At 38.3% G+C, this 24,034-nt stretch overlaps 1 protein-coding gene across 1 annotated transcript in view; it reads right to left on the bottom strand.

Annotated features, from left to right (window-relative positions):
• The window catches only part of LOC127643168 (neuroligin-3-like), a 51,429-nt gene that overhangs the window by 25,018 nt on the left and 2,377 nt on the right, over positions 1-24,034 (bottom strand). The window contains exons 2-6 of the mRNA XM_052125763.1: positions 17,293-18,015; positions 16,568-16,621; positions 13,012-13,167; positions 10,480-10,665; positions 586-710 (exon numbers count right to left, since the gene is read on the bottom strand). Of these exons, the coding sequence (XP_051981723.1) occupies positions 586-710; positions 10,480-10,665; positions 13,012-13,167; positions 16,568-16,621; positions 17,293-17,758 (987 nt within the window). The 5' untranslated portion in view covers positions 17,759-18,015. The remainder of the gene's footprint in view (positions 1-585; positions 711-10,479; positions 10,666-13,011; positions 13,168-16,567; positions 16,622-17,292; positions 18,016-24,034) is intronic.

Genomic DNA, 24,034 nt, shown 5'->3' with positions numbered 1-24,034 from the left:
ACAACAGTCTCTAGAATTTACTCAGAATGGTGCCAAAAACAAAAAACATCCAGTGAACGGCAGTTCTGCGGATGGAAACGCCTTGTGGATGAGAGAGGTCAACAGAGAATGGCCAGATTGGTTTGAAATGACAAAGTCAACAGTAACTCAGATAACCGCTCTGTACAATTGTGTTGAGAATTGTGTTGCCACTATTTTGGTGGCACAAGGGGGACCTACACAATATTAGGCAGGTAGTTTTAATGTTGTGGCTGGTCGGTGTAGTTCTGTTTCTCACCCACACTTATTATATTGCTTCTGAAGATATGGCTTTAACCACTGGAGCTATTTGGATTGCTTTTGTGTTTCCTTCATGTGATTTTTGTAGCTACAAAGGTCTGATCACCATTCACTTGCATTGTAAGGACCTACAGAGCTGAGATATATTTCTAAAAATCTTTATTTGTTTTCCGCTGAACATTGCATTGTTTCCTCGACAAGGTTCTACATAAAATACCCATAGTTGCAGTGTGTCTGCAGTAACTGATGTATCATTATCAATTTTAAAGTAATAGAAAAAGTAATTGAGAAACCTTTGAGTCTTACATGCGTATCAAGGACATTGCAGCCAACACGCTCTGCAAGGAGACGAGTGTATTTCACAGGTTGATAGTTCACTGACCAACTGGACAGTGCTGAGCCACTCTGAATGATTGCTCTGTGGAATAAACCTAGAGAGAGAGAGAGAGAGAGATGTCAGAATAAAATATAATAAATTACATATCAATATTCCAGCTCCATAATTATATTAGTATTGTACCTGAAAAGGGCAGAGTTGCAGTATCGTTCACCTCTTATCACTTATTCACATTCTGTTTTTTAATACCATGACTGTCAAAATAAATATGTGACTGACACCTACTAATTGAGATTATTGAAGACAGTGGCAGCACATGTTCAACAGGTATATCTGCCAACAAATAAACTAATAATCTGGGAGACTGGGGCTCGTCATTTCAGTTCAGTAACAATAACATTTTGAATCAAAAGTCCAATTGCAAAATGTGTTTTTTCTCCAACAGATATTTTGTATGTTGGTTTCAAACATGTACTTCTAAGAATTCTTAAATTAGAATTTTTTTTATGAATTCCTTATCAATTTGTATTTTTTAATCATCATATTTTTAGCTCTTGTGCAAACAAGCGAACAAAATCAAACCACACTGGCTTACATTAAGGCAAGAGTCAACTATATTATAAGAGAAGTTTTTTACAGAAAGGTAAAGTCAGATCACTACGGAGCCCCCGAAGTGACCTGTGCAAAAAATAAAATCACAGAGACTTTTGTGTGCGCACGAGAAACGTTTCGCCTGCGCACGCGTTACAGTTTCCGGTGTGTGTGTATAGCTCTTTTCCGATTGCGTCATTGCCATCATTCATTTACTCAAAGATACTGAGAGCATGGATGCGCATGAATTTATAGAGATATATTTTAAACTTGGCCTTCAATACAAAGACATTACTGTCTATGACATTTGTAATACTGTCATGGCTGAGACACGCTTTGATCTTCCAAAGGACACTAATCAAGCAATAGACTTGTACTTGTACTTGCATTTAACACTAGAACTACCGGAATTCTATAACAACTAGAATGGCCATAGCGGTCATTCTGACCGTTCATACTAGACTGTACCAAATGTCATTTTTTTTCATGTCATATTTACATTCGAAACTTCTATTGAGGTTTTAGAATTAAGCTTCTAATGTCTGTCGTCATATTTTATGACGTCATCACCCAATTTGAATAAAATAGAATAATATGGATTAAATGGAGCATGGAGCGAAAAGCGAACGCAGATAGTCCAACATAATACGATCTTTTTTTGTAATATATAATAGTGCTAGACTTTACAAATACATATATATATTTTAGCTGCTAGACTGCCCTGGAAGGTGCGTGCCTCGCTTTGTGTCCAGCAAGTTTTTTCACCACAGTGAAAATGGTTTTGAAAGTCTAAACGACAACAAACATGGATTGAGGCAGAATATTTCGTTAGATTAAAACATGTTGTGAATTTTGGAAATTATTACATTTATCCTTTTTCAAAACATGTTGACTTTTGGACTTTACAACGCTCTGGAGTAATTGGAAACAACACGAATAGGAAACAATCCTATGCAGCCACCACTGGAATCAAAATCCATGAATAAATGTATCTGTTATATTAATAATAAACACCAGGACACGAAATTTAAATTCAAATATTTTTGTTCAAGTGAGCCCACTTTTAGGAGAATTCGTTCATGTGAATGGTTTCTCGTGCGCATGCGAACGTTTCTGTGATTTTTCTTTTTGCACAGGTCACTTCGGAGGCTCTGTAGATCACAGCATGTTGTCACTTTATTTTTGAATTCATTAATTTATTTATTTTTGGAAAAGCTTATAAAAGGCTGTTCAATGCAGGTAAAAATTTAAAGAGAGGTGCAGATTTTAATATTGGCAGATGATGACGGGGGTAATTTCAGACTGTCTTTTCAATGATAAGCTAATGGTAATAATGTTCAAATTAAAAGGAAGTATCTCAAATTTAACAAATAAGTGCAAGTTATTGGTAACGCTCATGTAACGGGAGCCAGCTGGTAGCTGTGAGGTATGTGTAAACCTCTCTCACCTGGCCTCAATTGGTGCACTAGCGACTGACGCTAGGGGCTGTAGCCTTTAGCCTCCTCGTTACCGCGCATGCCTCCCATGCCGGCTGATGCCTGTTCAAATCCCGCTCGGAGTGGGTTGAGCAGGACCGGTTACAGTGGAGCCATAACCCGGATGGGAGTGAGGTTTAGGGGGGTGAGTGTTATTGGAGCCAGCACCAGCTATCCAACATGTACCAACATGATAGCTGTGCAGAATATGTAAACCTCACTCCCCAGATCTCAAGTGGCGAACTAGTGAATGATGCTAGGGGCTGTAGCCTTTTGCCTCCTCGTTAGCATGCCTGCCTCCCCTACCTGAAGTTGGTTCGAATCCCATCCAGTTACACTCACAGATCAGATCACACACACAATATTTAGTAATGGTCTTGAAAAATGGTGAATATAGGGTCTTGCTCTATTGCTGCAATGTAGATGAACTTCTGTAATTCAATCAAACTTTAAGGCAACTAGAATGAAACAGTGTTCACATCAATATGCCGATTTATAGTGTTCCTTGTCTGCAGATGAGTATTTCTAGTGAACAGTGACATTTATTTTTAATTATTTAAGTCATCTGTTTCACTTGGTCTGAAACAGTGTGAATAATTGAAAGAGAGCTTAAATCTCAATGATTTAGTATAATTTTCAGAGCGGCAATAAGACTGCAGAAAGCACAACTAACAGGACGAAAGGGAAGATAACTCTTTTGCTGAGACAGAGATGTAGCTTGACATCTACATAAATGAAAAAGCAATCGGACTTGTGCAGTATGCCATTCCTGGCCTCATTCTACACACATTGAAATCAAGTATCTGCTCTACACAGATGACCTGGTTCTGCCGTCCCCACTGAAGATGGGCTTAAGAGCTGGTCCCTGCTGGAGCAGTACTTACAGAAATGGATAGTGACAGTCAATCTGGACTAAATAAGAGCTAAGGTTTTTCATTGCTCTGGGAGCCTGATACCAGTTAAAAGGGACAGTTCACCAAAAATGTTAATTCTGTCAATATTTACTCACTCTCATGTTGCAAACCTGCATGACTTTCTCTTCTGTGGGACACAAAATGAGAATTTTTGAAGGACGTACTGGTAATCTTTTCTCACAATTACAACAAATGGGGACTGGAGCGTTCAAGCTTCAAAAAGGAAGCAAATTTACCATAAAAATATCATAGAAGTATCATAAATGGAGTTCTTAAACATACGTTTGGGAGGAGCTTGCTCATCTAATCTGCCAATCAACCTGCATGCTGCAGAATATATAAGATGTAATTTACCTCACTCTTATGAGAGTCTTTCCAGCATCCCTCCACCTCACCATCTCCATCCTCAATCTTCCAAGATTTCCTGCCCTATAGCTTCCTCAATATATTAAGTAGTCCGAGTTTAAATTACGATTTAAACAACTTTACAGCTCAAATAATTCACAAGCTTTAACAGAAGAATTAATGAAAGTGCTTTTATAAAATTATAAGCTTAACATTTGTATTAAAATATATTATCAAGTCAGTAAAATAAATGCACCAATAAACAAACAAACAGATAAAACGTCTAGGTTACTAGTATAACTCCCGTTCCCTGATGGAGGGAACGAGACGTTGTGCCGATTGTAGTGACACAAGAGGCTTCTTTCGGGAGCCTCGGATACCTCTGAATATGAAAAAGGCCAATGCCAAATTGGCGAACAGAATTTGCATGTCCCGCCCCTGGACATACGGGTATAAAAGGAGAGATGTGCCTCTGTTCAGTCAGGCTCTGCACTGAGGAGCCGAGAACAAGGTTCAGCCATTACAGCTGCTTGGTTCAGTGTTGTGGCAAGGAGGACAGAATGTCTCATTCCCTCCATCAGGGAACGGGGGTTACACTAGTAACCTAGACGTTCACCTTCTGTCACTCGCTCGACATTGTGTCGATTGTAGTGACACAAGGGGTCCCTATTTAATAGCACCACCTTCACTGACCGTGTTACGTGATCTGCTGATGCTGGTGCAGCAGGCTGTAGCGTGCCAAATGCACATGAGCATCAGAATGCACATATCCCTCCCCAATGCCCCACTAAGACGTCATATTGTTTTTATTAGGTTCCCGGCATCCAAACAAGGATTCCCTTGAGGGGTGGAATCAAGTGACGTGGCGAGCATGGTCGTAGGCCGCTTTCTTTTCTAGTCAAATTCTTTCAGGGGGAAAAGACCCCACAGAGACCACATCCTTCCCAGGCTGGGGGGAGGTGAACAATGTGGCAAATATGTCACATGGGTTTTCCGGCCACATTTGGAAGAGGCGCGGTGGTAGATCCTACCTAGCAAGGGAGGAGTTGCTAGAAACATGGCAGAGGGAACTGCCCAAGGGAGATGCGGGTCCGCCGGCGGGGGAACCATACCATGGAAAATACACACAGAGGGATTAATCCATGATGGCCAAACCCTGTGGAGCACCTGTTCCAGTACAGAGTAGTAAGTACCCGTGGTGGGTCTGGTCGGGAATTCCTCCACTGAATTTGGAGGAAAAACATCCAGGGAGCGCAAGCTTTTGTGGACTCACCTGGGGTAAAAGCACACGTGTTCGCCTCAGTGGAGGGGAAAGGCGCTAGCACAAGCGTTACACCCGGTCAGTCATCCCATGTTACCGAGTTCTACATGCTCGAAAAACATGAGACGAAACTGACACAACTCAGAGATTGTAGAATCTCACAAAGGTATTGGGTGTCACCCAGCCCGCTTCTCTACAGATGTCTGATAGAGAGGTGCCATTGGCCAGTGCCCACATGGACGCCACACTCCTTGTAGAGTGTGCTTGAACCCACAAGGGGGCGGGCACGGCCTGGGTCTGACAGGCCAATGCAATGGCATCGACTACCCAGTGGGCAAGCCTCTGTTTGGAGACAGCATTCCCTTTCCGCTGTTCGCCAAAGCAAACAAAGAGCTGCTCAGAAAGTCTAAAGCTCTGTGTGCGGTCCAAATAGGTACACAAAGCATGCACCGGACACAGCAATGATAAGGTTGGGTCTACCTCCTCCCGGGGCAGCGCTTACAGGTTCACTACCTGTTCCCTAAAAGGGGTCGTGACATGAGCATCTGCCGGGCTGAGCTCCAGGCAAGTGTCGCTGACAGAGAACGCTTACAGGTCTCCAACCCTCTTGATGGAAGCAAGCGCAATCAGGAGGGTCGTCTTCTGGGAGAGGGCACTTAACTCGACTGATTAGAGGTCAAAGGGGGCTCTCTGAAGGCCCGAAAGGACCACGGAGAGATCCCATGAGGGGAACAGGCATAGCCTGGGAGGGGTCAGCCTCCGGATGCCTCTTAGAAACCTGATAATCAGATTGTGCTTTCCTAGGGACTTACCGTCCACCACATCGTGGTGGGCCGCTATAGCGGCAACAGATACCTTGAAGATGGAGGGGGACAGCCACCCCTCCAGCTTTCCCTGTAGGAATGAGAGCACTGTTCTGACTGTGCACCTCTGCGGGTCTTCAGATCGGGAAGAACACCAATTCGTGAACAGGCGCCACTTCAGAGCATAAAGCTGCCTGGTGGAGGGAGCTCTGGCTTGGTTGATCATGTCTACGACAGCTGGTAGTAGACCACTCAGATTTTCTGCATGCCACCCAGGGTCCAGACGAGGAGGTTCCAGAGGTCTGGGCGTGGATGCCCCATTCCTGAGAAAGAAGGTCTTTCCTCAGGGGGATTTGCCAGGGAGGTGCTGTCACGAGGAGCATAAGATCTGAGAACCAAGTCTGCCAGGGATATGAGTGGCGTGCAGCAACCTCAGTCGGCGCTGACTCCAAAGGAGGAGATGGCAGGCGAGTTGTAACACATGACGAGAGCGTACGCCACCTTGCTGATTTATTTACCATCAGGGTGCTGTCCGAATGGAGCAAGACGTGCTTGCCTCGGATCAGCGGGACACACCTCCGCAGGGCAAGAATTACAGCCAGCAACTCTAGGCAGTTGATGTGTCAACTTTGCCGCGGGCCTGACCAGGAACTGGCACCCTAAACCTGTTTGGAGGCATCTGTGGTGACCACAATGCGCCTGGACTCCTGCTGTAGGGGGACTCCTGTCCGCAGGAAACAGAGGTCTGTCCAGGGGTTGAATAGCTGACGGCAGTGGGGGGTGAAGATCACACGATACATGCCGTGGCGCCATGCCCATCTCACGACTCGAGTCTGGAACCAGTGCTGGAGCAGTCTCATATGCATCAACCCTAGCGGCGTGACAGCAGCTGATGATGCCATATGCCCAAGAGCATCTGGAACTGCTTTAGAGTGATCGCAGTGCCTACTTTGAATGACGAGAGGCAATTCAGGCAGTGACTGCGTGCGCTCATTTGTGAGGCGTGCTACCATTGAGACTGAGTCTAACTCCATGCTTTTGCCTGTAGTGGCAGTTCCTTTGAGAAAGGAAAGCCGCAACCGTAACAATGCCATGGTCAGGTTCTCACAATGAGTACATGAACCATCCACAAACACTGCCTTGGTGTGATCGCGACCCAGACACACAAGGCAGCGCCTATGTCCGTCAGAAGTGGAGAGACATTTGCCGCATCCAGGAACAACGCAAAGGCGGAAGGGAATCTTGAAAAAGATGTTCGACCCCAAGCAATAACTCTTTTACTTTTGAAAATAACACTCTTTTAGAGGAGTTTTAGAGGAGGGAGAAAGCCGCTGGCAATGCACCATAGATCCAACAGGAAAGCTCTCTTTTAGAGGTGAGTGTTACAGAGTGAGGTTTCAGCTCACTGAACACACAACCGCTCGGCTCCGAAGAAAGAATCTGACTGAACAGAAGCACATCCTGCCTTTTATACCCGTATGTCCATTCTGTTCACCAAATTGGCATTGGCCTTTTTCATATTCAGAGGTATCCGAGGCTCCCGAAAGAAGCCCCTTGTGTCACTACAATCGACACAATGTCAAGTGAGTGACAGAAAGGAACTATATAATTTGGTTGTAAAAACAAAGAGTTTATGTGGATCTAAAATATAGGGACCAGCTTCTATGTAGATTTTCCAAACAGGCATAAAAGAAAAGAAGTGAAAGAGAAAGGGAGAGAAACATTGGCAGAGAGAAAGAACGAGAGAGATGAAGAAAGATAGCAGAGACAAACCATTGTCAATACATTGAAGTAAACAATGATGTAGGATCAATAACGCTGCAGGTTTGTGTGATTAGCTCTGATCTCTGTAAAACACACTTACACACACACCCGGAAACACCTACACACACACTCAAGTACCACAACAGAGGGATAGGGCTGATAAGGCAGGAGAGGAGTTGCCATGGTTACAGCAGAGATTACCATGGTAACGGAAGCTTGGATGTGACAGTGGTCATGGTTGCAAAGGCAGCTGTCTCAGCAGTAATGGAGTGCAATAATGCACAAGCCTCTTACAGAAACATACGGGGTATTAAGTGAATTAGCAAAAAAAAGGTCTTAGAGAGAACACATTTGAACTGTATTTTTACTGTATTTATATATTTAACTGATAGAACAGAAAAATACTTATCTTTACTTACTTACCATTGTCAGAATCCCTACAGTATGAGTATTTTTTTTAAAGTACCAAATGCTTTAAAACATTTACTTTTTTCTGAATAATTGTCTGTTTTTATTGCTATGTTAAATTATAATTTAATCTGCTTATTTTCAATATCGGTTTTCTCAAAGTGCTTGCAATGTCCTCTCAAGTTGCTCTGTTGCAATGCAATCATCGAACATTTAAGATATTAAAAATATTTATTTGACTAGAACAATCTACATATACAGTATACACATATCAATCTGACTAATCTTATGGCTTTAAAGTTTGGAACAGCATTGAGGAGAATTTTTCATGTTCACATTTAAAGTTATATGTTGAATTAAAGGGATTGTTCACCCAAAAATGAAATTTCTGCCATAATTTACTCACTCTTATGTCGTTCCAAACATGCAATACTTTCTTTCTTCCGTAGAACACAAAAGGAGATGTTAAAAAGAAGTTAGGGACTTTAAGCCTCAGTCATTGGTTGTTTTATTGCATGTTATATGCAATAAACATGCATCACATTATTGCATCATATTAACCCCCCCCAAAATAGTTTTATTTCCTGTGGTGTTTATCAGTGACGTGCGGTGATGTCTTAAAGAGGCTAGGCACTGAGTTGTGAAAGCCAGATTACCTGATTTATTGTTTAAGCTAATAATACGTAATAACAGTGAACGTTACGCACAAGCGCGGCATATCAAGAAATGTAAAAATCAGGATGAATTATTTGTCAATAAAAAAAAATAAAAAAAATCAGGATGTATATCGTGTACTCTCTCTCTCTCTCTCTATCACAGACACACACACACACACACACACACACACACACACAGTGAACGTTACGCACAAGCGCGGCATATCAAGAAATGTATGTATTTTATATATGTGTTATAATATATACGATTTTGTTAATATATCTTCATTAGATATTATTATACAAAATTCAGTAGTCAAAACACAGAACATATAACAGAACATAAGTTGTTTATTTTTTACAACATTATGTGCTTATTTTTTTATGTGCAATCTTCATCTTTATAACAGAAGATACAATACAAAAATCCTTTACCTTTTCATTGTGGTAGGTTATATACAGCTTTTGCTCGTCAAGTGCAAGGTCGATCCGAGATTTTCCAAAGGTTTTCAGTGTAATTTGACACTGGATGTGAGCTGACGACTTTTCATGCTTGGTTAAAGCTGCGGGCAGGTTGTTCAAATCACAATATCCCGCTGAAGTCCAAACAGTCTGACTGGTTGAAAAAAGCAGGCAGGGATAGCAGTACAGCCGCTGATTGTTAGCACAGCCACATAGCCAATCTTTTCTTACATACCAATCAGTTTGAAATGATCGGATAATTTTTGTGCCCTTTTGCTGTACTAGTCAATCTAAGGCTGGCGTAGACCTCCCTCTTGCAATTAACTCATATTTGGAATTAAAATCGAGCTTGGAAAAAATTCTTAATTCCGTGATTACGGCCGCTGCTGTCATTTTGATTTTGAATTTGGCTGGGATTAGGCATGTACGCTAGCTGTGGTGTAATGACGTTAGCTACGCAAATGTCCAGGAATATCTCGATTTTAATTGGTCCATGTCTGATACGTAACGGAGATGATTACGGGCATAACATATTTACGTCAAAAGGCACAGCAGATTTGTGCTTTTTGCCGTACATGTTAAAGAATACAGGATCGAAGTGCGCATGCGCAACATGGGTTTTCCGCGTGTCGTCTGCAATGAATGGACCGTAAAAGCACTGCTTATTCTACCATTTGTTTTTAGTTGATTATGCGTAACTGCTACATTTGTCATCATAACGTCTAAACAATTGGAATAACACACATATTGCATATATAAATCACAAGAATAAAAAGTAAAAATACAAATACAAGTTTTATTATTTAATAAACATTTTATTTTTGAATTTTGGCAGGGTAGGCAGTGCCTAGTTTGCCTACCCAGACCGCACGTCAGTGGTGTTTATTCATAACCCACTGGCTACATGTATATTAACTTAGTAGTCTTTAAGAGCTCGAGTTGAGTCTTGTGCTCAGGCCCACCTTTACGTACAGCAAACCAAATCTGTTTACCCTTGCTATTCTTAAGGATTAGATAAGCGTGTGAGCTCATGATTTCAATAAAATATTTAATTCAATATATTTGTATACCACTTTTCACAATACATGTTGTTCCAAAGCAGCTTTACAGAGAATAGTGCATTAAACTATTATCCCTAAAAAGAACAGTGTCAATGCATTGAAGTGAGATTTGGGAATTCTGACCTTCGGAATGGTGTGAAAGAGTGAGCAAACTGACACAGGATGCTCCGATTCCTGAGCCAAACACTGTCACACGGCCGGGATCGCCACCAAAATATCCAATGTTCTTAGTGATCCAACGCAGGGCCTGAATCTGATCCAAGAGACCATAATTCCCTTTAGCAGCCTGATCACCAGTGCTTAAAAATCCTGAGAGAGACATAGACAGACATTAAGAGAGAGAATCGAAGGATTTGAAAAATGAATTGATCTTTTTTGACTGATCATCAATGATCTTGACACATTCCATAATAAAACATTTCTGTGTTGGTGGCAAATTTGTTAGTGTCTTACCAACAAGAACTCTTCAACAGATTAAAACAAAAGGTTTTTTATACAGTCTGAGAATGTAAAAACTGTTGTTATATGAACACTGCCTTAATAGCAGTAACTGTACACAGATACTGTGCACTTAAATATGTTACCCTGTGATTGTGGGTATATACATTTTTTAACTTGACATTAAAAATCCTTAAATATAGATGGATGTGTTCTGTCTGCATAAGTACTAAGAAATTGACAATCTGACTGTGAAAAGGTGATGCACAATTGCAGAGCAGATTTAAAAGAAAACAGCTATAGGAGCTACAAAAGAGTTTGGCATCAGTTAATAATGTGTGGTGCTGGGTAAAACATTTCAGCCTGAGATACATAAATTGTATACTAAAGCACGGGGTCTTTTTGAATGTGACCAATATGTGATGGATTACCTGCCCAACCTTTGACCATCTTTTTCCTTGCCAGCTCATTTTTCCTCTCTCTTTATTAATATACGTATAGACAGCTTCAGTTTGAGTAATTGCATAATTGTGTCATATCAACATAACAACTTATTATTGTTATTATGTTTTTTTCACTTGTTATTATTATTATTGTTGTTGTTGTAAAATTATTTCTATATATTTTTTATGTATTTATATTATTTTTATATTTATTATTATTACTATTATTATTATTATTGTTTTATTTATATTAATTTTGAAGGCTATTATCATCCTTCCTTGCTATAATACATATTACAGTTTTTCCTCACTCGCTTTGGCACATTTTTTGAAAAAGTCTTAAAATTCTCTAAACTGTAAGTGCAATTGTCTTATGGGACATCACAACTCTATTGCATGTCTGCAAAATGTAGTAACTCACCCAAAACATTTAATTAATGCTTCAAAGCCTACTTATTGTGTCAGCAAATTGGCCAATGCCACCAAAATGAAATGTTTTTTTGTCATTGAGGTAGCCGTACTGATCAAAATGTTTAGATGTTTTTTCACCATGACAGTGAACCCTGGAAATGTTTTTATTTACAAATGTAACTTTTGTTCTATTGTTTGTTGAAACTGACTGCTTACTGTACTATACAAGAATGTCAGTTTTGCTGTATGCTATTTTGTATCACACTGAGCTTTTTAGATACTGATTTCAACAGTAGGTAAAAGTTTACTGGGAAAAGTCAATAATGTACAACACTGTAGTACACAGAAAAAGGATATGCACATTTGCATGTAAACAGTAAATGTATTTTTGTAGCAATGTGTTACATGTTAACAGAATATTCAAATTTGAATTTACATTTTACACATTACATTATATATGCAAAATGTCATATATAGTGAACAGAAAATTGCCACAAAATTACATTCATGCAAAAAAATAGATGTGTCATAGATATTTATGTATTATACTTGTATGTCTAACAGAATTTGATAACTGAATGGATCATTTTGCATGTGATGGCTCACACGAAAAAAGAATGTTTAGCAGTTGTGAAAAGTGGGCCTGGGTACTCAGCAAGTAAAGACGCTGACTAACACCCCTGGAGTCACAAGTTTGAATCCAGGGTGTGCTGAGTGAACTCCAGTCAGGTCTCCTAAGCAACCAAATTGGCCCAGTTGCTAGGGAGAGTTAAGTCACGTGGGGTATTTGGTCATTCCAAATTGAGGAGAAAAGGGAAGAAAAAAATAAAGTTGTGAAGAGTATGAGAGATTCACTGAGAATCAACTCATCAGTTTTGATCTGCAAGCCATGTGCATTTAGTTAGTTTGCAAATTGTAGACAATTGTACATACTCTTTTGCACACATATGCCAAAGCACATGCAATTTTCTTAAATTAATAATAAATTCAAATCTGAGGTTTCAACTATTGTCATTCGAGAATTGAGGGAAAGCGATATAGACAGCTTCAGTTTGAGTAATTGCATAATTGTGTCATAACAACATAACTATTATTATTGTTTGTGTTTTTGACTTATTATTATTATTATTATTATTATTATTATTATTATTATTATCATTGTAAAATTATTTCTGTATATTGTTTTTATGTATTTATTTTAATTAAAAAAATTATTGATCTTTTTTTATTATTATTATTAATACTGTTTTATTTCTATTAAATTTTGAAGGCTATTATCCATCCTTCCTATATTGCTATATTACATATTAAAACCAATAGAATTACAAAGCAAAAAAAAAAAAAAACACTTCCTAGTACATACCAAGTATTCCGACCCTGTAGTTGAGAGTTATGACAATGACGTTGCCGTAGCTGGCCAGCACACTGCCATCCATAATGTTTCCTGTGCCCTCCATGTATGAGCCACCATGAATAAACAACATCACAGGACGTGGGTCATCTCGAGAATCCCAAAGCCCTGCACTCACACACACACATATATGCACAAGATGCTCTGAGCACTCAGCACTCTAAAGTGTTTTCATCACAGCTGCTCAAAATTTTAAAGTTTGCTGAGATCTTCTGCACCACTGACAGACTTCTGCTTTAAATAAACTATTTACAGTTTTTCTCGATCGGTTTTATGCATATCTCCAAATTCAGGTCACTGCTCTCAAAACAATTAATACAGCCATCGGAAAACGTTGTAATTATCCTAAACAGATTGTGCATGTTTCTTGATTTTCCTCATTTTCTTCAAACACTACATACAAATTTCTCTGATCCAAAACTCATGCTTTCAAAACAGACAACTATATATAATATTCTCAAATGCACAGGTTGCCAAATCCCTTCATATTAATATTGGCTGTGTTAGTAAGGCTCACAGAAAAGAAAATACAATTTACTAAACTTTTCACACAACTATCATGACTCTGCTATCTATAAAAGGAGTCCAATATGAAAATTTTGTACAAACAATGAGGAGGAAGAATAAGAGGTAGAGTGGGAAAAACAAGACAAATTATGAGGAAGAAGTGATGAGAAAAGGGGAAGGTTTTCTAAACTCTTTCAGGTGTGTGCATGGAAAGACATCAGGAAAGACCAAATGGAGATGGGGTAATGATGTGAACAGAAAGAGTTGTGTAGTATAGCTGAACATGTTGTGAATTTAATAGAAAACACATCTATTGTTTTGATATTAGTATTTTGTTTTAATAAACGCATTATCAGAAAAGAATACATTGCTTTATTATGCAGTGAAATGTAATTGTTTTGCAAATTTCAGTGTCTGTTTCTACGGCTGAGTAGAATTATATTGAGAGCACTAATTATAGTTTGGAGAAATGTATAAATTCGACCACAAGGGTCTGTAGACGAGCAGCAGAATCAGTCCTACAAATAACAACGTTATCAGCCAAGAGCTGCCCTTTGAGATTTGCTTTTAATTACTAGATTTATTTGAGTTTAATTAATTGTAATGATTATAGTCATTTTACAGTGAAGTGTTGTCTTCAAATGATGTAAAAGAAAGGCAGAGTGGGCGAGAACGTCTTTTCATCGTGTGCCTCAAAATGATTATCAGCTTTAATTACTGGTCAAGAGTCATATAGAGAGCATATTAAAGAGTCGAACATTGTGAGTCACACAAAGAAATAGCGAGGCTATAGGCGAAAAACTTGTAATATTTTGGCACAAAGTAAATTAATTGCACCTGTATTACAACGTAGTTGATGCCAATTCAAAAGAGCAGAGCAGCCGATTACCTTGAAATACTTTTTTGTTTAATTTTACTGCTTGTTCAAACCCGATCTCATGAAAATTCATGCATAATTTACGAGTTTGTAATTTCGAAAGTTCTGGCATGAGGTTGTTTGAATAAACTCATAGGACTTCATCACGTGCAAATTCCCGGATTTCTAATGCAGATGTAAGCCTGAGTTCCGGCAACAAGGCGTTAAGGGCAGGCTAATTAATATTATGCCCTTAGCCAAACCCCTTATCTAAACTTAACCAATCATTAGAGTATGTAAACATGATAGGAAGCTGTGTGACAGAAGCAACTGTCGCGTATAAGATGGAAATGATGTCCAGCGACATTATTGGCTGTAGTGAAAGTCGTAGGAATTCAAACGAGTGCAGTTGCACAATATCATACGAATTAGCCAAATTTAGAAAAGTCATATGAATCCTGACGATTTCACCTTGAGAGTGTGTTGGCTTGTTCCTGTAGTGAATCCTTGCTGTGACTTAATGACTAAAACGTTTTAGAGAGTTGGTTAATAGATTATTAGCAGGGTTTGAAATTAACACCCGCCAACCCGCCAAATGCATCTAAAAATCGGCAGTAACTCCATCACTTGTACTAGCTACTTTGGCGGGTGACGTTTTCAAAGTTTTTCCTGCATTGAACTTTCTATGAAATTCAGGCGACTTGGAGCCATGCTTGTGAAGCAAATTTAATGGTATTCATGCCTCTCATAACTTACACGCATTTCTGTGCAGGTGCATGAAGCATACTTTCACGTGACCGCTGCAGCACACATCAGCGTGCTCCAGAGATAAGATCAGCTCTGACAGCGCAGAACGAAACTTGAATGATTCTGTCGGACTTTCCTCAATATCGATCAGTGCTTCGGCACAGCCATTGATCAGGAAAATAGAAAATGGCTCTCCATGTCAAAAAGGTTGCCGACCCCTGCTCTATATGGAGAAAGTAAACCTCTCAAACTGATAGGCAGCCCCTGCATTATCAACAGAACTGATGAGGTAAAGAGGAGACAAATACACATCATCAGTTTTTAAAATACACATCATCATTCTTAAATATTTTTTATTATTGTTATTGTTATTATTATTATTATTATTATTATTATTATTATTACTATTATTATAATATTTTTTTACTGCAGTAACACTAACTGGCAACTTGTACAGATTAATATTAAATCTATTATTTTATTACAACTGTGAAAGTTGTATTTACAGGTTCTAAATGTGTTTAGGCTATTAGTATTTTTTATAACAAACACAATAGTTTATAAATATATATATATATATATATATATATATATATATATATATATATATATATATATATATATATATATATATATATATATATATTTATAACAATGTTCTTTAGAGAAGACTATCTTTGAAGACTATATTAACCTAACCACAATAACGTGGGGCATCCATGGTCTTACCTGTGTTAATGGCCTTATCATTATAAATGCCACTGTTAAAAAATATAGAACGATGCAAAACTTAATGAAGGGGTAAACATTTATTAACGCAATTAATAACACAATTATTGACCTGTTCTATCCGACTCCTGTTCTAACTGTTAAAGTTTGCCTTCAGGTATCCTAACGGTGACTTAAATCATTAGGCCTGTCCTGCTAAACCAATATAATTCTTGTTCAAATAAAATGTCCAAACAAAAGCATAAAGTTACAGTCTCCAGTTAAATTTATCACTTTTTATGAGGTGGGGGATTTTGGCTTGTGAAAATGCTGAGTGGCTAGTGACCTTGGAAACTACCAGCCACAGTGTCTGGTGAGCCAAAACGTTAATTTCATACCCTGATTATTATGTAATGCTTGCATTCGATTTGAGCGCCTTAATCACAAGTTTAAGCACACATGGTGGAATGTGCTCTAAAGTATATGATCACCTTGGAAAAATGCAGCATTGGGGTTTTACATATGGCGAGGACTCTACTGCTCCACTCTATTCCATGTCTATATGCCACCAGGCAAATTAAAGGACCCCGGACGACCCCAAAAATCATACTGAATATGATGCAACAGCATGTAAATATCCTCCACATACAAAATTAAATAAACCAAAAGAATGATAAAAACAGGAAATACCATCATCCTCTGTACGATCTGTGTCAGCTGACATGTCGCCTGTTCTCTTAGTGCCTAGAGAGAGAGAGAGAGAGAGAGAGAAAGAAAGTGGGAGAGAGATATTAGTGGGATTAGTGGGATAGAGACAAATTAGTAGATTTGACAGAAACAAGGTAGCCGAGAAACATGTGGGTTTGGAGAGACAGTGTGTGTACATATTGTAGGCATATAAAACCTCACAAGACTCTACTCTAAATTACGGTGTGATACCGCCTTTACTTACCCAATCAGAAGCCTGTAATAATAATGTTTTAAACATTTAAAAAAGGACCAATTAAACATTGTTTATTGCCATAAAAAACTAAATTGTAAATAAAAAATATACAAGATTTTGAGAAATGTTATAATAGAAAAGGAAGGAATGAAGTACTATTTCAGATTGAAACCTATTGCTATGTATCTAATCAAATGTAAGGATATTTGTCACATTCTTGTTTCTGTTCCAGCACAGAGGTTTACTCTTTGGAGCATTCTCAAATCCTTCTGGGATATTACAGATAATCTGGTTTTGCACAAACTTGTGTTGTCCGTGCCAGTTGGTGTGCTTAAAGTCATGTATAACTTTTCACATTAATTTGAAAAATATAAATTAGAGGCATTTTTAGTGGTTTCAGACATTTGGACACAACTGTATGCATGTGTTATGAAGGAAGGAATGTGTGCATGCATTTCGTGTGTGTTCTCACCACTTTGTGTGGGTACATATATATTCAAGTACAGACAGTCCTCGCTCTGCTCCTGCAGATATGTAGCGACTGTGTCAAGGTTGTAGGTGGCCCAGACAGGCAACATGATGTCGGGCACTGCATTGCGGATGGTCTGTGGGCAAACGGGAGGGAAGCGTGTGGCGTTCCGTACACCCGACCAGGCTGATGGAGCATCGGGCGGCATGAAACGCTTCTCTCCAATAGGCGGGGCAGCATAAGGCACACCCAGGTACTGATCCACAGGGCCCAGACCCTCTGTCGCAATGGCAACCCGTGTGCCCCTTAGTCTGCCAAGTGCTGTGTTTACAGTGGGCTGGTAGGTCAGTGCTGTTGCCATGGAGACTGACCACATCAACCACATGAGCAGCCAACACAGGGAAAAGGTCAGAGGTCGGCAGAGCAGGTGGGTAAGCGGCAAGGAAGCTGCTGACTGTGTGTGCCACATGGTCCCTCTTAACAGTACGCACTCACACACACATTTACACTAATAAATCTCTGTCTTTAACTTAAAACACTCACTGTTTTTACAAAATCACACACTTTCAAACATACACAGAATAAGCACACGCCACACAGGCAGGATGATCCAGTGGGCATCTCCACAGCCAGGTGTGCACCACCAAGAGCCCCATTCTATTGGTTGATGAGTTCATAAGGTGAAGATATTCATTTTTCCAGCACAAAAGCAGTTTCACCACTAACCTGTAACACAAAGACAGTATATAAGAGCCAGATCCCAAAACACTCAACTCACATTGAACATACACACTTTTTGTTCAAATATTACGACAAAAATTACTTTGAACTCTTCCTTTCTTTTCTTTAAAAAAGCATAAATCTGGGTTACAGTGAGGCACTTACAATGGAAGTAAATAGGGCCAATCCGTAAATGTTAAAATACTCACTGTTTCAAAATTATAGCCACCAGATATAAACAATACAGTACATGTGTTAACATTGTTCTGTTTGAAAAGGTTCGTAACCGATTTTCCTGTGTGGTTCCTGTAGCTCAACTGGAAGAGCATGGCAGTAGCAAAGCCAAGACCATGAGTTCTATGCCCATGGAACACACAAACTGATAAAATATATACCTTGTATACATTTGGATAAAAGTGTCTGCCAAAATGCATAATGTAAAGTTATATCCAAGTTTAAAATACAACAGACAACGTAAACTCTGAAACTGCCATTAAAACGAGGATTAAAGCAACTTTACAGCTTAAATAATACACAAGTCTTAACAAAAGAATTAATGTAAGTGCTTTTATAAAATAATACATTTTACATTTCTGCCTTTAAATCCTAAAAAAACTGGCCCAATTCACTTCCATTGTAAGTGACTTTTGCTGCTTTTTGTTTTTAAAGAAAAGAGGGACAAGTCAAAAAGGTTATTTTTTGTAGCAATTAACACTATGCCAACTACTGCTTAACTTGTATTGAACTCATAATTTTCCTTGAAGCCAGAGTTAAAGGGACAGTTCACCCAAAAATGTTAATTCCCTCATCATTTACTCACCCTCATGCCATCCCAAAAGTGTATGAATTTCTTTCTTCTGCAAAACAAAAACAAAGATTTTTAGGAGAATATTTCAGCTCTGTCAGCCCATAAAATTCAAGTGAATGGTGGCCAGGTCTTCGAAGCTCCAAAAAGGAGATAAAGTCAGCATGAATTAATCCATAAAACTTCAGTGGTTTAATCAATGTCTTTTGAAGCAATCCAGTTGGTTTTGGGTGAGAACAGACACAAAATACAACTCCTTTTTCACTGTACATCTTGCCATTGCAGACTCTAGGCACAATCATGAGCTCGATTACACTTCCTAGTGCTTGCAGAACAAGCACAGTACTAGATGGTGCAATAGGAAGTGTAACTGAGCTTGAAATCATGATCACCAAGGAGACTGGTGTCAAGATGTACTTTGAAAAAGGAGTTACATTTTGGTCTGTTCTCACCCAAAGTCAACTAGATAACTTCAGAGGACATTCATTTAACAGCTGGAGTTTGATGGATTGTGTTTATGCTGACTTGATCTGCTTTTTGGAACTTGAAAAGGCCTGGCCACCATTCACTTGAATTGTATGGGCCTCCAGAGCTGAGATGTTCTTCTAAAATCTTTGTTTGTGTTCTGTAGGAGAAAGACAGTCATAAACATCTTAGATGGCATGAGGGTGAGTAAATGACTTCACCCTCAAACATTTTTGGGCAAAATAACCCTTAAAAAATGCATGAATGCCAATACATTAGATAACAATATAAAACTTTAGATTTTGTAATGTTATGATTTTAAAAGTAAGTGGACACTTTCTGATTCTGACACTTTTTGAGTTAGTTCTGAAAGAAAAAAAAGGTCAGCATTTGTTATCTATATAGTTTGCTATCTAATGCAGGGGGTATCAAACTTTTTGATGCCAAGGGGCCCCAAATATAATGATTGCCTTGCAAGGGATACTCTCATGGTTTATACACACTCCTTGCATCCCATATGTGTATTAATCTCTTTCCTCTGCAGAATACAAATTAAGATTTTTTGAATAATTTCTCAACTCTGTAGGTCCATACAATTCAAGTGCATTTAGTGCCAAACATGTTAAGCTCCAAAATCCACATAAATGTAATCCACAAGACTCCAGTGGTAAAATCGATATTTAAGTCCTTTTCTGCTAGAAATTATCCTAAGGGATGATATGCATGAAGAATATGAATCCCCAAAAACACAATAAGAAGAATGTGAATGTGAAAGTTAAAGTGGAGATTGACTGAGCAGGGAGGAGAATTTAGAGTAAAAATGGACTTAAATATTGATCAGTTTCTCATCCACACCTATCATATCACTTCTGAAGATATGGATTTAACCAACAGAGTCGTCTGGAGTACTTTTATGTTGCCTTTATGTAGATTTTGAAGCTTCACAATTTTGGCACCCATTCAATTGCATTGTGAGGACTTACAGAGCTGAGATATTCTTCTAAAAATCTTTGTTTGTATTCAGCAGAAGAAAGTCATTCACATCAGGCATGGCATGAGGGTAAGTAATTGATGAGAGAATTTACATTTTTGGGTGAACTAACCCTTTAATTGACAAAGTTTACATCTTTTATTTGAGAAATGTTTAATGTAAAAACCTGAAGAGAAACATTTTGATTAAACTAAAATGATAATGTTGTCAAATCCTGTAAATAACAGTATATAAATGTATTACTTTTTTTTTAAGCTCTTTTTTTTCTGAAATGTTCCATGGACCCTTCTACACCCACTTGCAGCCCCCTGGGGTCCTCAAACCCCAGTTTGAAAACCCCTGATCAAATCCAATGACATTCAGTTTCACTGAATACACACTTCAGACAATATAGAAGAAACAGAATTCAATGGTATATACATGAACTTGGGAACTCCCTAGAAAACTGTGTGAGAGAGAAAGAAAGCAGAGACACTCGATTTCAAACATGCGCACACACATACATTGTGGTTCACATCACGTTCACACATGCACTAAGATGCTTGTATGGATACTCTTTAACCCAAGATCTAGCACTGCAGGCCAGGTCTCATGAGGGATCTGATATGTAAAGCAGGCCTATCTCATGCCTTGTAATGGGATGAGCTTAAGTCTCACAGTGCAAGTCTTGTTCAGAATGCAGGTCATGTGAGTGAATCGATGTACAACGCTTCAACCGCATACACGCAGAGCAGCTGTTTTATCTGAAATCAATGTGTGTGCCTGAAGCTGTGGGACGGCAGCATGTAGAGCCAACGGGCTGAAACCCACAGGATGTTTTAACCCACATTGCAGCGATGAAGACCTACCACAAAACAAGAGAATAAATCTGAAACCCTCACCGCAAAACCAGGCAAAAGTTCAGATCTGGAGGTTTGAAAGTTTATATGTGGGTAAGACTAACAAAAGAACTGTGTCTAAATGACATTACATCATTAAGATGGTTTAAATTAAAGCTAGCATGTCTGACTGCTCCATTCAATTCAACAACTTCTGAAGATTTGTGCAGACTAATAAACAAAACGTAGTGCACTAGTATGATTTTTATGATAATTTACAATTGTTGCTTGTCTGACTGTATGATATCATCCCAGAAAGATCTTGGGTAAAATCCATGGTACACTGTGCAACATTATATGTGTCAGAATGTAGGATAACATTGCAGAGAAGACTTTAGTCCCAATAGTTCCAGTTGACAGCACTAACTGGGGGTTTTATCTCATCAAAGCTGCACGACTGCAACGCAAAATCTCTGACACTGCCTAAACTTCGTTGGAGGCTAAGATTCATCACTACAGCCATCTGTGAACATGTCATAGTAAGCCATCAAAGAATGCAGATTGCACCCTACAAAAAGATAAATATTTTTTGATCCCCAAAATGTGTTTTAGACAGCAAAAACGAGACCAAAATCGTACAGAATGAACCTGGTTTATTTGAACAACAGGGATTACACTCAATGTTAATTCTCTTCTGTTGGGTTTCATAGATCACTTTTTATTTTTTTTATTCAAAACCTGAACTATAGAATTGAACATTCTGTAGCATATGTTCCCCTTTTGGGGCAGTTATATTGTTTCAGATTTTCCAGTTCATCTCATGATTAGCAGGACAAAGACTCACATCATTAGCCAGCATTGTGTGAAGGCATATATGAAGATACAGGGAGCATTTTATGAGCATCATTTCATGAGCTACTAAAGTCATGTCATGTAGATTTTGGGAATAGTGAATCCTTGCCACAATGTTAAATTCTTTAATTAAAAAAATTGTCATTAACAATTTTTATCAGATAATAATTTTTAAATAAATAATTGAAACGCTGTGTGACACCATGTCCAATGGTCCTATATCCCATAACTCCCCTGAAGATGTGTTTACAGAACCTAAAAATAAGAAATCTGTAAGCCTTTCTTAGGCTTTGACAGACAAACAAAATCTTAGCAGAAAAAAATACTGGTCTGATTTGTAACTTTTCTAAAATAAAACCAACCTCTGTGTAAACTGTATGACCACAAATGTTCTTATGACCACAAAAAGTCTGTAACTTTGAAGACAAGCAAGCAAAACTAAATGATCAAATCAAGATATTTTTTTAATCAATATCAAATTTAAATTTAAATTAAAATAATTCAAAAATTCCTGAAAACTCTGCTTCAGATCATATATTTCAGTGAGAATCTATTTGGGAAGACATAAAAGTTACAAAAAAAAAGTGCATGTCAAAAATGATTTACAAAAAACCATGAAATATCCACTGAATCATTGAAACAATTCACTTCTGGAATAGTAAAAGAGCAAAACACAAATAGTAAATTTTTGGAATAGTAAATGAGCAAAACACAAAGCAGTGATAAAGAAAAAAACTGCAAGTGCAGAACATAAAATACTTGACATCTATTGCCTGGCAATCTTAGAGGTGTGAAACTACTTTGTTTAATACACTGTGGTGTAAAATGATGTTGTGCTGAGCAGGTAATAGTTTATTTGGCCTGTTTTATGTAATTGCCTTTTCAGTTAGTTCAACTTTAGAACTGAAAACAATCCAAAAAGAAGAAAATCTACCGCAAAATAAAAATTAGGTCATGCATTAACTGTCAAAATTAGTTAACCAAAGGCAACTGCTATGCAAATTACATAGTTGGCATTAGTATGCCAAAAAAGCAACGTAAAATAGCAAAAATTATTTCCATCCATCCATCCATCGTCAACCACTTATCCTGTGTACAGGGTCGCGGGGGGCTGGAGCCTGCAAAAATTATTTGTGCAATTAAATTTGGTCATTCATGTTATGCTGTTCCTTTTGCACTGAAAAACTTTTAAACAATGAATATGCTTGTGCTGTGATTTAAGGAAGATTTTCTGTAAAAGGGTATACCGAATATACATAAATATGCTCTAGTCAAGCTTGGCCACCTAATAATTGAAGAAAATGAAATAGAAACTAACCAGATGTAAATAATGACCCAAAGTTGCAATTGCTCAGTGAAGGAATAAGTGATAGATTACATGAGGGTGTCAACTTGGAGTTCATTTTGAAAATGTTTAAACATCTTTTGAAATTCTGATATGATCATACAGATTTCATCATACTAATACATACTAATAGTGGTGGTGGCGGTGGCGTAGTGGACTAAACCACATAACTGGTAATCAGAAGGTCGCTGGTTCGATCCCCATAGCCACCACCATTATGTCCTTGAGCAAGACACTTAATCCAAGTTGCTCCGGGGGGGATTGTCCCTGTAATAAGTGCACTGTAAGCCGCTTTGGATAAAAGCGTCTGCCAAATGCATATATGTAAATGTGAATGTAATACATTTCTAGCCAGATGAAATATTTTAGTCAGATTATACAACTAATACCCCCCAAAAATCATAACATTCATAAAATACATTGAACAGGATTCATACTGAGGAAAAGCTATTGATTATACAACAATATTACTAATAAAACATGTTTGTTTGAAATCTGAAATATTTCTAAGTAAATTGCCAGTTTTTCACTAAGTAGCGGATATGGCAACTTTTCAAATCTACAATAAATAAATAAATAAATAATAGTTAACTGTTTACAAATTCAGCCCATTTTCACTTAATTCTGACTAATATGATTTAAATCTTTCCAAAAATAGATTAAAATCGTATCCAATAGGCCGATATTAAAGGGATAGTTCAACCAAAAATTGTAATTCTCAAATTTGTTTGCCATGCCATCCCAGGTGT

Source organism: Xyrauchen texanus, chromosome 4, assembly GCF_025860055.1.
Source record: "Xyrauchen texanus isolate HMW12.3.18 chromosome 4, RBS_HiC_50CHRs, whole genome shotgun sequence".
NCBI classification, from domain to species: domain Eukaryota; kingdom Metazoa; phylum Chordata; class Actinopteri; order Cypriniformes; family Catostomidae; genus Xyrauchen; species Xyrauchen texanus.
The sequence above is the reverse complement of the archived record's forward strand: the minus strand, read 5'-3'. Positions and strand labels throughout refer to the sequence as shown.